The sequence below is a fragment of the Aegilops tauschii genome, chromosome 5 (assembly GCF_002575655.3).
Source record: "Aegilops tauschii subsp. strangulata cultivar AL8/78 chromosome 5, Aet v6.0, whole genome shotgun sequence".
Classification (NCBI taxonomy): Eukaryota; Viridiplantae; Streptophyta; class Magnoliopsida; order Poales; family Poaceae; genus Aegilops; species Aegilops tauschii.
In genome coordinates, this window is record NC_053039.3 from 393,486,110 (window position 1) to 393,501,413 (window position 15,304).

Genomic DNA, 15,304 nt, shown 5'->3' on the forward strand with positions numbered 1-15,304 from the left:
AGAAAAATACAGTAGGCTGGTAATAGATGCCAGCAGACAAGATCAGAACTAGGAAATTTCCAGCACTGTGAATTCAACAATCTACCACCAATCTTTCTGGATTCTATTCCTCTTGCTGTTAACATTGTTCAATAGTGCGTGGTTGCTACAATGATACACATGGTATAACAACAGATTACAAGAATGTTTGCATGATGGCGCCAATTTCACATACTTCAGGAGAGTAGTCACCCAGCATCACTGTCCAGCTGTACGACCAAGCTATCTATCTATCTGCGGGCAGCTCTCCGCATCTGAGCATCATGGAATGTTGTTGGTTGGGGCGATGAAGTGAATGATGTCCTTGTTTGGCTCGACTGCGAAGATGCAATGTAAGCGGTGGTTACTGCAACTGGGTCTCGAAAGGGAGTTCGATGGGGGTGGCGTTGCCGTAGAACTCCTCCAGGTTGTAGAATTCCCGCTGCGGGGGAAGAAATATATGGACAACGACATCACCTGCATTAAGAGTGCAGAGAAGGGTCAAGTAGGTCTACGGCAAATTTGTTCATCGTAGAATTCGACACTGAAACATTGATCCTCAGGTGAGTGACATCAGTGGCTGGCAGTTTTCAGCATATTCAAAAGGCTGGAAGTTCCTATTCAATTTTATCTTTTAACTTATTTAAGTTACTAGAAAAGAGAAGCGGAACAAAACCAATTCTGCCTGCCTACTTGCACTGCTAACATGCTGTATTAAACTGAGAGCAAGCAGAAATATGCACAATCAATCGTAACAAAAATTGAGTCTTAAAATTTCAGGCTAAGTTCACAACTGGATAAGGACACGGTTGTTATCCAACAGTTCAAGTTTACTTATACAATTCAAAATCATGAGTTTCGGACGAAAAGCTTTACATGTTCTCGTAGATTGAATTTATGTCCAGAAGCTAAGAAAATCTGTGTCTTCAATTTATAAGCAAAAAAATAACACCTGGTTGTTTCACCATTCCATCAAGTCAGAACGCGAATTTGTGCTTGAAGTCAAAGATCAGCTCATAAGCAAAGAAATAGCACTAGTTGCTTTACTTTCCATCAAGTCAGAAACCTAATTTGTGCTTGAAGTCAAAGATCAACTCATAAGCCAAAAAAATAGTACTGGTTGTTTTACTTTCCATCAAGTCAGAGAGCTAATTTGTGCTTGAAGCCAAAGATCAACTCATAAGCCAAAAAAGTAGTACTGGTTGTTTTACTTTCCATCAAGTCAGAGAGCTAATTTGTGCTTGAAGTCAAAGATCAACTCATAAGCCAAAAAAATAATACTGGTTGTTTTACTTTCCATCAAGTCAGAAAGCTTATTTGTGTTTGAAGTCAAAGATCAAGACCTTTCTCTACCCCTATACATAACACTCATGATGCTTCAGTAGAAGTTATCCAAAATGAAACTATTATAAATCCAAAGTTCAAATCATGAGTTTCGAACAAAAAGCTGACTATGCTGATTGAATTTGTGTCCGGAAACTAACAAAATACGTGCCGTCAACTTATAAGCAAAAAAATAAAAATAAAGGAAATAGCAGTAGTTGTTTTACTATTCCATAAAGTCAGAAGCCTAATCTGTGTTTGACTTCAAAGATAAAGACCTTTCTCTACTAGATGCTGCAGTAGAAGTTGTCCATATGAAACTGAAGCATTGGAACCAATTATAATGAACACATTACACATGACAGAAAAGTACAGAACACTGACCAAAGTCCAGCAAGGTCCATGAATTGGGTTTTGTATCACCAGACGCAACTCTGCTGAACTGCTGCTCGCCGATGTCTCTCATCTTGGAACTGCAATGCAAGAATACAAATATATAGTCACACAAGAGTCATAATTAAACCCATTTGAGACACCACGTCGGGTCGGGTGGCTAGTGCATATACACGTTTCCCTTGGATTCAACTTATGTTAATCAAGAAGAAACAGGATGTAAAGTATCCAGCACCTGATGGCCTCAATCTGCGCATTTGAGAAGGCGGTGAGGATGATGAAGAACTCGGTCCAGTAGACAATCGGCTTCACGAACAGCACTCGGATATCGGCTGCCTTGACCTCGCTTGCAACTTTAGCCAGAGAAACGGCCACTGAAACACATATGGCAAACAACCATCAGATTTACCAGCATGCACAAGTGTGCTCCTGGTTCTGCTGCGCCAGTATATGGTTAGTGTTTTCTGAACATTTCTCGACTGTAGAGGCGTATGCAACATACGTGACAGGCACTCGGCGTCCTCGTCGGCCTCGCTGGCCAGAGCCGCGCTGCCGCCCCCGCCGGAGCTGTACACGACCTCGCCGTGCTTCTGGAGCAATTCCTCGAGCAGCTCGTCCGCGCCCTCCCCTGTCCCCGGGTTCTGCGCACGCGAGCAAGAAATGAAAACCAGAGTCAGAAGTCAGAACGACTCTACCAGAGCAACTTGAAACAAATGGGAAAATGGCGCGAGGGCCGGGCCGGAGCTCTGCCGGCACCACCCACCACATTAGACGAGGAAGAAGAGGGCGGGGAGCGAGCCCGGAAGGGCGCGGCGGCCGGTAGCAGCAGCGGCAGCAGGTCGCTCCTCAGGCGGTGGCGGGGGACCACCCCGACGGCGCGCCGCGGCCGCGGGTGCAGCAGCGGGACGGCGGCCGGCGGCGCGCGGGCGAGGCCGTGGCCCTGGATCGCGGCGCCTCTCATGGTAAGCCCGAGAATTTTCCACGGGAGGGAGGTTGCAGTGAGCGAAACGGCAAGCAACGAGGAGCGAAGCGTGGAGGAGATAAGCAGGACGAACCACACTGACTGAAGGAGTGAAAGGGGATAGGCCAGCAAAAAAAAGAATTCAGAGATTTTTTCCTCGGCTCGCCATTTTGTTTGTTTGTTTCAGCGGTCCAAAGCGCCTGGAGATGCGTGCAAGGAACATACTCCCTGTGGAATGCGCCTTCTCTGTGTCGAATATGCCTACAGCCAGTTGAGCTGTGTGTGTTTCTCTTCAAAATAAAATTTGTCTGTCTGCTTTTGGTTTTCATGAGAAGGAAAGCTCTATATTTTGTGGCAGCTAATACGTTTACCGTCCATGCTTCAGCTAAATTTTCATAAGAAATTACAGTCTTTGACTTCATTGTAAATAATAATGGTAAATATAAAGGATCGGATATGGGTCCTCATAGTCAAACATTGTGGTCGATGATCGGCCTGTCTAATTTCACAGAAATATGGCTGAGCAAATGAATTACAGGTCTAACAATGAAATGTTACAGTTGGCAAAATGAGAGATATGCATCAGGGGGGCCATCCTTTTCATCAAACAGTGGGACAGAAAGAAGTAAGCACTAACCAGGCACACATTATCATGAATTTTGAGCAAAATCATAATAATTCTATAATAGTAATACTATGCACATAGGTCGCATCCCTCTTCGTGGTTTAATCACATCCGGCATAAGATGTCTCACACCCACATGAGGGCAATAGCTAAGTAGGAGTAGTAGTTATATACATATATTACCATTAGTTATTTTTTTCTTTCTTTTTTGGGTTTTCCAAGCCTCCTGCATGAGCTGAAAACTAACACCTCAAATCACACTTTGGAAATGCTTCTACCTCTTCGCCTTTTTCCAATGGGAATGCTTCTACCTCTTCGCCTTTTTCCAATGGGAATGATAGCAAAACAATAACTAGCAACTGAGGGGTAATGATGAGGATCAACCGCTAGGGTAAGTCGAGCAAACTTTGTGCATCATCTTGTCATGTAGGAGGACTTCCATAACCCCTTGCAGAACTTGATTGCGTACCCGGTGCCAGCAGCAAAGGTCCACATGATGGCAGCAAGCAAAACCAGTAGCGAGACTGAGATCAGCCCTGCGCCCCTTCTTCTAACCTGGATAACTGGGGCGCTTGCTTCTTCCTTCGGAGCTTGTTCTGACCTAAAGCTAGAAATGCGTTGGAGTGTTCTGTTGAGAACATTGTTTTCAGCCGCCAGAGCTGGATTGGCAGGTACCGCATCCAGCAGGGCTGACACAGCTGAATTGAACCATGACTGCGAATCCACTGGACTCAGGTTATGTGGTTGCTCATTCACCGTGTGGAAATTCGCAGTGCCTGAAATGTTCAGAAGTAGCTAGTTCAGACATTTGACTAAGTTATACACCTGAAGGAATTTATACGTGATCAATTGAACGAAAAGCTTGCAAAACAAAATGAAGTCATTAATCACCTGATGCATGTGAGAAGACAACATGGTTATGATTCATGTGGTTCCGCACATTCAGAGCGACCTGGTTGTGCGTCCACGATTCAGATGTATACTGAAATCCCTGGTTCTGGGATCCACTATCACCAAGATAACCAAACTGGTTTTCAGTCGCCACTCCAGCTGTGTCAAATGAGCCAGGTAGAAACATGGAAGCGTCGGCAAACTCCAAACTGTCAAACATACCATTGGATGCAGAAATTAAGTGCTCAGTTGCAGTACAATTCATACTCTGTCCTACATCTTCTGGATCCAAGAAATCGTTGATTTCAAGGAACTCCTCCTCAGCATCCTGACCGTCATAACTGGCCAACCCTGACACAGATCGCAGAGCACTTGTTTCTTCAGTGCAATCTGTTTCCCAATTCAATGGCATGTTGGTGAGGGCAGACTGTGTAATTTGATTACTGGGCTCCGATCGTGGATCAAGATCTCTGTTTTCTTGCACTGCAGAAGAAGGATCTACAGAGTTGAATGTAGCACCGTGACATCCATGGAAATCTCCAGAGCCAACCTATGTAAGCCAATGTAACTTAAGATTCATAAACTGGACAGCAGATATATAATACAATGTTCCAAAAAGCGGAAAGCATAAGCGGAGCGGAAGCCCACAGCTTAGAGCAATGGGCGCTTAAGCGTTTTTTTTAATAGGTAAGAATTTGACTGCTTTTGAATAATATGCAAAGAAAAATAGGAAACATAGCACATAGCTAATTGAAATAGCATAAAAAATGTAGTTCACACCATAGCAAATATGTATCAGGTTCACACAGCAAGTAAAATAACAACTAAAATGCAGCTCAGTTCAAACAGACATAGCCTAATAGAGATGAGAGAATTCCTTATTTAACACCGTCTTAAAATTTGTTGCCTTATTTGACACTGAAAAACTTTTTCTTCCTTATATAACACCGAGTCTAAATTTTATGCTCTTTATGACACTATCGTCCATTTTGAGTCTTAATGGTGTTAAATGACACATGAAAAGACCTATTTGCCTCTCATGTGATATGTGATCAAAATTTTACGCGTATGTGTGTCCGGCCGACTCGTTTTGTGCCTCGGTCCCTACCTTGACGGTGTTGTAGCCATGTGCTTTCCGGCGTACAAGCGTACGAGGCTAGCTTGAGTTTTTTCCAAGCTAATGGGTTCCGCCAAGACGTAGATGGTAATGTGCACGTACACACCAAGAAACAAGCAGGCAGACAGGTGGGTCGATTCTAGTTGGACGTGTACTGCTATACGTACTGGACGAAGCTAGCTAAGCAGACGATCTCTCGCTTGATTGATTCTACGTTGGCTGGCTAGTTAACCAAGCTAGCGATATTATCACGGCGACTACACAAACACACGAGGCGGTTGATGGCCACATGATCGTGTCGGTCCTGTTTATTTTCTCTTGTTCAATATCAACTCTATTAACTTACTGATATGTTGTGTACTACTATCGATTGTGTACAGGCACTAACTATTTTCACACAAAAAATGTACAAGCACTGATCCAAACAGAGTGACATGATGAAGCTAAACTACCACATGACAATTTTAGTCACAAATCACATTGAGGGCAAATAGGTCTTTTCGGGTGCCGTTAAGGCTTAAAATGGATAAAAGTGTCGTAAAGGGCATAAAATTTAGAAACGATGTCAGTTAGGGAAGAAAAAGTTTTTCGGTGTCAAATAGGGAAACAACATTTAAAACAGTGTCATATAAGTAAGTTTCTCAATAGAGATCATGTGGCCAGAATCTGTAGTCCCCGAACAGATCCCAATAATAAGATAAATGGCATATTGCCATTATTGCACAAGCAGCCAAGCAGCAGTAGTTCAAAAACAGCCAAATATATTAAAAAACACTTAATCTACTGCTTAGGGCCAAAGCGAAGCATTTTGCTCAGCGCTTGAGCGTCGCTTAAAAACGCTTTCTTGAACACTGATATAACAGCTTATGCATGTTACTTAAAATTCTGACTCTGATGTCTTTTAGGGATATAGCATATTCTCAAATACTGATCAAACCCAAAAACTCATTTTGTGTCTTCAAGTTTTGTAATTGTGTGAGGATGAAGGCAGAAGTAACAACCAATTATGACAAATGCAGAAGACAAACTAGCAGTTACACAAGTACGCAACATGTCGAGCATTCCAGATTTTTCAATCATTTAAAGGATGAGTAGTACATAGACTATAGAGAACAAAACACACCTGATGGAACTCATGACGAGGAACTGGTGTGGAGAAATCTGCCAGTGGTTGGACATTTCCCTGGTCATTCTCTAATTGCAACAGAAGCCCTTCAATATCCTCATAGGGAAGCTCGGTGACAGTACATCCTGAAGCGTCCACAACGCCATTACTAGTGGTATAATCCGCAACACTAATCTCCTCCATGTTGGCATTGGGCCAAGCCTCATGCTCATGATCATCATGCTGAAGCTGCAGTTGGGGAACGAATTCTGAGAATTCTTCGAACGATTCAGTGGCCCGTTGATCATCCGATATTTCCATCAGTAGCCCCTCAAGATCCCCAAAAGGGAGTTCAGTGCACGTATTCACCGCCATTACCATACCACGGCTGCTGGTTGTAGCATCTGCGACCTCAGATGTGTTACCATCATCGCTGGGCCGACCTTGAGGATGGCCATGCTGAAGCGGAGCCTGTGAAGAAACCGGTGTCGAGAAATCCGACTGTGGTTCACTGTTTCCCAGATCATCTCCATTTTGCAACAGGAACACCTCAAGATCCCCAATCTGGTCGTCCACTGTCATAACCCCAATCTGCTTGTCCACTGTCACACCCCCAATCTGCTCGACAACTGTCAAAACATCCCCAATCTGCTCGTCCGCTGTCACGGCTCTAGGTAGACTGACGGCGATAGGGATGGGATCAGAGGGCAGCTCGCAGTCGTCGTCGTCGTCGTCCAGCCAGTCCTCCTCCCGGAAGGGCGCGCCGTACTGCTCGCCGTTCTTGGGGCCGACCCCGCTCTTCTCGAAGAGCTTGTAGAGGGCGTAGGACTCGCGGCCCCGTGCGGGCGGCGGGAGCGCGTCGGCGAGGATGGTGTACTCGTGCATGACCCAGTCGGTGCGCTCCCCGCGCGGCGCGCGGCCGTGGTGGTAGACGAGCGTCTTCTTGTTCCCCACGGCGCGGCCGGCGTTGCAGATGGAGCGGTCCTTGCCCGTGGCCTTCCAGTAGCCGTCGGCGGTGGTGCGGCTGGCGCGCGAGCCGTTGGGGTACTTGCGGTCCAGCCGGCTGCAGAAGAACCACTGCTTGTCCCCCGTCCGCAGCGCCGACCTCTCTGCTCCACCATAAAATCGAGGTCAGGAGGGGCGGAGGGAGGGAGATCGGCGGGAGAGGCGAAGGTGCGGGTCGGGGGGCACGTACCGGGGAGGTGGGAGGGGTGGGACTTGTAGACGTCGACGTCGGCGATGTAGGGGGAGGGGCGGCCGGCGGCGACCCGGCGCTTGAGGAAGAAGAGGACGAGCTCCTCGTCGGTGGGGCTGAAGCGGAAGCCCGGCGGCCAGCGCGGCGGCGGCGGCGGGGTCTCCATCTCGGCGGCCGGCGCGGAGGCGGTCGAGGGGGGTGGGGGGATGGGTTGGTGGTGGACTTCGGCTCGCCCTGGGGAGAGAGAGTTTGCCGGGTCAACTTGGTGCTCCGGCTCGGGTTAATAAGGGTACGCGGGCCCTCCTGCGGTTTACGAGGCTTCGTGGCAGCTTCGTGCGCTTGCTTCGCGGGGCCCAAAGGCTGAAACTCGCGGTGACGCGCAAGCGTGGCGCGACACGGCCCTACCGGCCAGTGACACATCACGCACGAATGAGGCAATTTCACCGAAAATTACATGTGAATGAGGAGATGCAATTTTTGGAGAACGATTGGCGGGGACGCGTCATCGGGACCATGAACGAGGAAGAAAAAGCTCAAGGTTTGTTGATAGTATATATACTATTAACTGAACGACTCAACAATCCTAGCTCTAAACATTTTCAACAAAATTCTTTATTTTTTGAACTGGAACAGTGTCAACATTTGACTAATAGCAGTTCTTTTCTAGCAACGTGACTATTTTGACCATGTTGCATAGGGTGACCAAATCAAGTTAGTCGAGCATGCCGAGATGAGTACAATCATTTTAGGATTAAAGTGTTTGGGATGTGAAGCTGCCTTTTGAGGATTAAAGTGTTTCTTTGGCCGGTCCTAGAAAGGAGCATTCCCACAAGTGATGTTTTTTTACATAATGGGGGCAAGTGTGCAGAGGAATGCCCTTTCTGTGGGTGTCATGAATCGATCGCCTCTTTTTCACGTCCCGGATTGGTAGGTATGCTTTTGGTAACATCGTGAGTTGGGCTCTGAATATCCCGGAAGGATTCATACAGATGGATGGATGTTTTAATGCATGGCCAACAAAGTTTCGGGGTGTGAAGAATAAATTAATGACCGAGTGACCGTGGGGATGATGACAGTGTTGTTGATGTAGGCGATTGAGAGGGCAAGTGCTCATTATTAATGTGTTATACATATTTTGATATTTTTAGCTTACGACTACTATTAGCCTGTGTGTTTGTGACATGGGACAACTGGTGAAATTATTGGACCAAAATTTGTTGAAAGTTTGAACTTATCTTCTCATTTATTTATTTTGCTAGATTTTTTCGAAGGCCGCAGCTGCATTAGACTTGGTTTTATAATTAGGGATGTGACGTGTGCATCTATTTTGTACCACCTCTCATTTTGTTTGTATGCAATTGTGATGTTTTTGTACTGTTATTTATTGTTGGGGAACGCAGTATTTAAAAAAAAATCCTACGCATACGCAGGATCTATCATGGTGATGCATAGCAACGAGAGGGAAGAGTGTTGTCTACGTACCCTCATAGACTGAAAGCGGAAGCGTTATGACAACGCGGTTGATGTAGTCGTGCGTCTTCACAATCCGACCGTTCCTAGTACCGAAGATACGGCACCTCCGCGATCTGCACACATTCAGCTCGGTGACGTCCCACGAACTCTCGATCCAGCTGAGTGTCGAGGGAGAGCTTCGTCAGCACGACGGCGTGATGACGGTGATGATGAAGCTACCGGCGCAGTGCTTCGCCTAAGCACTACACACGGCTAAGACAGTTGTCTGTTGTGTTCTAGGGTGCCCCCTGCCCCCGTATATAAAGGAGCAAGGGGGAAGGCCGGCCGGCCCTAGGGCGCGCCAAGGAGGGGAGTCCTGGACTAAGGGGTCCTCGGGCGTCCGGCCTGTTGGACATGGGCCGGACTGATGGGCTGTGAAGATACAAGACCGAAGACTCTCACCCTTATCCGGATGGGACTCTCCTTGGCGTGGAAGGCAAGCTTGGCGATTCGGATATGAAGATTCCTTTCTCTGTTACCGACCTTGTACAACCCTAGTCCCCTCCGGTGTCTATATAAACCGGAGGGTTTAGTCCGTAGGGACGATCATAATCATACAGGCTAGACTTCTAGGGTTTAGCCATTACGATCTCGTGGTAGATCAACTCTTGTAATACTCATATTCATCAAGATCAATCAAGCAGGAAGTAGGGTATTACCTCCATAGAGGGGGCCCGAACCTGGGTAAACATCGTGTCCCCTGTCTCCTGTTACCATCGATCTTAGACGCACAGTTCGGGACCCCCTACCCGAGACCCGCCGGTTTTGACACCAACATTGGTGCTTTCATTGAGAGTTCCACAGTGACGTCGAAGACAGGATTGATGGCTCGCCTTGTTATCAAGGACAGTATCACCTCCGGAGGAGCCCTGGCCTCAAGACAAACCCTCCGGCTGGGCGGCTTTACCATGACCACCCGTTCGGCCGTTAAGCCGACGATGACTTCTCGGGTCATCGAAAATTGCCTCCTTGTTGACTCCGAATACTCCACACGGATGGATCCGACGGAGTTGTCGTCTTTGAAAGAACTCCTGGATCGCAGCGCCGCCTTGGGGGTCGCTACAAACTACGATCGGATTGGGCTTAAACCCGATCAGAGAGAAATCAAATCTCCACCGATCACCCATCAGATAGCGGTAGTTGAGGAGCAAAACGATGACTCTTCCTCTATATTGAGGACGAACTATGTTCGGATTTCCGAGATTGAAGAGCCGGATACCTGTCCGCGGAGCAACAAGGCATGTCCTCCGAATCTAGAATCGGATGGTGGACCTGAAAAACTGGTTGATATCCCGGAGCCCGAACTTTTAAGCTCGGAAGTCTCTCAAACTCCGGATCCCAAATCGGGTCAGGGTTCGGATTTAAATCCATCCACCCACCCAGATATACGCGATCTCATGTGCCTACGACAGCAGTCTCAGGAAACAGTCCATCACTTTTGGGCCAGATTCCTCCTTGTCAAAGACAAGGTTAAAGATTGCTACGACGAAGACGCGATCTCAGCATTCTGCAATAATTGCACAGACGAAGGAATCCTCAACGCCATCAACCGCCGTCGCGTATCACACTTCGCTGACTTGGCAACCATAGTATAGAAGTACTGCGCAATGAAAAGCGCCTGGAAAACTCAGGTAGCTCGCTGGGAACCACCGGCTTCCACTCAACCCCTCGTCTGGGCAAAAAGGACGCACCCTCGCGGGGCGCCCGACCCAATAGTAAAGAAATCAAAGCCCATTATGGGGCGCAGAACCGTTCTGGAAGGATGGCTCGATAGGCCATGCAAAATACACACAACGCAGGATACCATACCAACCCATAGCCTTAGAGCATGTTGGATACTCCGGCAAGTGGCCAAGAGCGGCGAGGATATCCTCACCAAAAATACCCCAGAGCAACACCCCCCGAAGGATGACGACCTCTGCGTATTGACAGTCTTCGAGACCTTCGCTTCAAACAACCAGCGCAAAAGGGCCTTCCGCGACCTCGCCGAAGTCTGCCAAGTCGCAGCAATAAACCCTTGGAACGACACGGCCATAACTTTCAATGCCAGTGACGAACCAAAATTCCGGACAGTCTGGGCACCAGCCGCCCTAGTCCTCAATCCAATTGTGGATGGTTTTCAGCTCACCCAAGTGCTCATGGACGGTGGCAGCGGACTAAACCTCATCTACGAGGATACACTCATCAAAATGGAAATAGACAGGAGCCGTATCGAGCAAAGTAGCACGACCTTCTGAGGAATCAATCCCAGTCGGGAAGCACGATGCGTGGGAAAAATCACACTCGACGTGGTATTCGGCACGCCGGAGAATTATCGGTCCGAAGAGATAACCTTCCAAGTGGCCCCTTTCAAAAGCGGATATCACGCCCTGTTGGGGCGAGATGCATTTACACGCTTCCAAGTTATACCTCATTACGGGTACATGAAGCTGAAGATGCCCGGGCCCAATGGCATTATCACTCTTGCCAGTGATCCGGACATATCACTCCGCGCCAAAAACAAAACCGCATCCCTGGCCCTCGAGGCACTGTCTGAAGCCCTCGCGGCCGAAGAGTTAACCACACTACGCTCCACGGTGGATAGGGACGACGTAATCCTGGACAAATGACCCAAATCCACCTCCTTTAAACCAGCAGATGAAATAGTCAAATTTCAAGTCCACCCGACGAACCCCAAGAAGACAGCATCCATCGGGGTACAGCTGGACCCAACAGTCGACGCCGCGCTACGAGAGTTCCTGCGCGAGAACTGGGACATATTCGCCTGGCACCCTTCTGACATGCCAGGAATCCCACGAAGGTTGGCCGAACACGGCCTCAACATATTGAAGGATATGAATCGGTCAAGCAAACACTTCGGCGCTTTTTCTGAACCCAAACGGCAAGCTGTGGGGGAGGAGCTAGCCAAGCTACTCGAGGCCGGATTCATTAGAGAAATAAAACACCCGGACTGGCTAGCAAACCTGGTGATGGTACCAAAGAAGGATAAATCTTGGCACCTATGCGTCGATTTCAAAGACCTCAACAAGGCCTGCCCTAAGGATCCCTTCCTCCTACCTCGCATCGATCAGATTATTGATGCCACTACAGGACACGACTCACTGTGTTTCCTCGACGCATACTCCGGATACCATCAAATCAAAATGAAGGAGTCCGGCCAAGCCGCAACGGCATTCATTACCCCATATGGGCCATTCTGCTTCAACACTATGCCCTTCGGACTTAAAAACGCCGACGCCACATATCAACGCATGATCCAAACATGCCTGGAAAAACAGATCAGCAAGACCGTTGAAGCATACGTTGACGACGTCGTCATCAAAACAAGGCACGTCGAGTCATTGATAGACGATCTGCGTCTTACATTTGACAACCTCCGCACATATGACATTAAGCTCAATCCGAAAAAATGTGTTTTCGGCGTTCCCGCCGGAAAACTGCTGGGCTTCAATGCCTCCAATAGAGGAATTGAGGCAAATCTAGCCAAAATCCGAGCTTTGTCACAATTGGCTACACCAACAGACCTTAAACAGGTCCAAAAACTACCCGGATGCATGGCAGCTTTAAGCCGCATTATCTCCAGACTAGGAGAAAAAGCATTGCCGCTTTATCGCCTTCTCCGACGCACCGACTGATAACACACAAGTATAGGGGATCAATTATAGCCTCTTTCGATAAGTAAGAGTGTCGAACCCAACGAGGAGCTAAAGGTAGAACAAATATTCCCTCAAGTTCTATCGACCACCGATACAACTCTACGCACGCTTGACGTTCGCTTTACCTAGAACAAGTATAAAACTAGAAGTACTTTGTAGGTGTAACGGGATAGGTTTGCAAGAATATAAAGAGCACGTAAATAAAAACTAGGGGCTGTTTAGGTAAAGAAGCAATAAAATTAGTATAGCGAGTGTGGAAAAGTGGTGGTAGGAGTTGCGAAATTGTCCCTAAGCAATTGACTACGTTACTAGACCGATAGCAAGTTTTATGTGGGAGAGGCCACTGCTAGCATGTCATCCCTGACTTGGAATTCTATGCACTTATGATTGGAACTATTAGCAAGCATCCGCAACTACTAATGTTCATTAAGGTAAAACCCAACCATAGCATTAAGATATATTGGTCCCCCTTCAATCTCGTATGCATCAATTTCTATGCTAGGTTGAAGCTTCTGTCACTCTTGCCCTCCAATACATAGTCCTATCAACATACAATTAACCCTATGGTGTGATCCACGCGCGCGCTCATATGATGGGAACCAAAGGACAGCAACATAACCACAAGCAAATTAAACCAATCATAGCAATTCTCCAATTACCGATAGGACAACGAAAATCTACTCAGACATCATAGGATGGCAACACATCATTGGATAATAATATGAAGCATAAAGCACCATGTTCAAGTAGAGGGTACAACGGGTTGCGGGAGAGTGGACCGCTGTAGATAGATGGGGGAAGGTGATGAAGATGTTGGTGAAGATGACGGAGGTGTTGGTGAAGATTGCGGTGACGATGATGGCCCCGGCGGCGTTCCGGCGCCACCGGAAGCGAGAGGGAGAGAGCCCCCCTCCTTCTCCTTCTTCCTTGGCCTTCTCCCTAGGTGGGAGAAGGGTTTCCCCTCTGGTCCATGGCCTCCATGGCATGGGAGGGGCGAGAGCCCCTCCGAGATTGGATCTGTCTCTCTGTCTCTCTCTGTTTCTGCTTTCGTCTGCCTTTTCACCGTTTCTTATATTCCCGAGATCCGTAACTCTGATTGGGTTGAAATTTGGACACGATCTCTATCCGGATTTTAGCTTTCTTGCGGCGAAAGAAGGGCTCCAACCGCCTTACGGGGTGTCCACGAGGGTCAGGGGCGCGGCCCCTGCCTCGTGGCCCCCTCGGGCATCGTCTCGCGTTGATTCTTCTTCCCAAAAATCACATATATTCCAAAACAATCTCCGTCAGTTTTTATCCCGTTTGGACTCCGTTTGATATGGATTTTCTGCGAAACAAAAAACATGCAACAAACAGGAACTAGCACTGGGCACTGGATCAATATGTTAGTCCCAAAAATAGTATAAAAAGTTGCCAAAAGTATATGAAAGTTGTAGAATATTGGCATGGAACAATCAAAAATTATAGATACGACGGAGACGTATCAGCATCCCCAAGATTAATTCCTGCTCGTCCTCGAGTAGGTAAATGATAAAAAGGATAATTTTTGATGTGGAATGCTACCTAGCATAATCTTGATCATGCAATCAAATCATGGCATGAATATTAAGATACGAGTGATTCAAAGCAATAGTCTATCGTTTGACATTAAGACAATAATACATCAAGCATACTAATAAAGCAATGATGTCTTTTCAAAACAACATGGCCAAAGAAAGTTATCCCTACAAAATCATATGGTCTGGCTATGCTCCATCTCCACCACACAAAATATTCAAATCATGCACAACCCCAGTTTTAGCCAAGCAATTGTTTCATACTTTAGTATTCTCAAACTTTTTCAACTTTCACGCAATACATGAGCGTGAGCCATGGATATAGCACTATAGGTGGAATAGAATATGGCGGTAGTGGATAAGACAAAAAGGAGGAAGATAGTCTCACATCAACTAGGCGTATCAACGGGCTATAGAGATGCCCATCAATAGATATCAATGTGAGTGAGTAGGGATTGCCATGCAACGGATGCACTAGAGCTATAAGTGTATGAAAGCTCAAACTGAAAACTAAGTGGGTGTGCATCCAACTTGCTTGCTCATGAAGACCTCGGGAATTTGAGGAAGCCCATCATCAGAATATACAAGCCAAGTTCTATAATGAAAAATTCCCACTAGTATATGAAAGTGAAAGCATATGAGACTCTCTTTATGAAGAACATGGTGCTACTTTGAAGCACAAGTGTGGTAAAAGGATAGTAGCATTGCCCCTTCTCTCTTTTTCTCTCATTTTTTTATTTTCTTTTTTATTTCATTTTTTTATTTTTTGGTGGGCTTCTTTGGCCTCTTTTTTTATTTGGGCTTCTTTGGCCTCTTTTATATTTCATAAAGTCCGGAGACTCATCCCAACTTGTGAGGGAATCATTGCTTCCATCATCCTTTCCTCACATGGGACAATGCTCTAATAATGATGATCATCACACTTTATTTACTTACAACTCAATATTGCAACTCG

General features: G+C 46.8%; 2 protein-coding genes across 2 annotated transcripts; both read right to left on the minus strand.

The window, feature by feature from the left end:
• Window positions 1–72: 72 nt before the first annotated feature.
• LOC109778575 (protein Iojap, chloroplastic) lies at window positions 73–3,258 on the minus strand. The gene is made up of 5 exons (XM_020337141.4): window positions 2,498–3,258; window positions 2,237–2,375; window positions 1,970–2,108; window positions 1,726–1,814; window positions 73–495 (listed from the first exon to the last, which is right to left on the minus strand). The coding sequence occupies exons 1-5, from the start codon at window positions 2,693–2,695 to the stop codon at window positions 383–385; spliced, it is 678 nt and encodes a 225-aa protein (XP_020192730.1). The 5' UTR covers window positions 2,696–3,258; the 3' UTR covers window positions 73–382.
• Window positions 3,259–3,352: 94 nt separating this feature from the next.
• Window positions 3,353–7,904, minus strand: LOC109778571 (uncharacterized). The gene is made up of 4 exons (XM_020337138.4): window positions 7,629–7,904; window positions 6,452–7,542; window positions 4,212–4,761; window positions 3,353–4,096 (listed from the first exon to the last, which is right to left on the minus strand). Exons 1-4 carry the CDS (start codon window positions 7,792–7,794, stop codon window positions 3,735–3,737), a joined length of 2,169 nt encoding a protein of 722 aa, XP_020192727.1. The 5' UTR covers window positions 7,795–7,904; the 3' UTR covers window positions 3,353–3,734.
• Window positions 7,905–15,304: the final 7,400 nt, after the last annotated feature.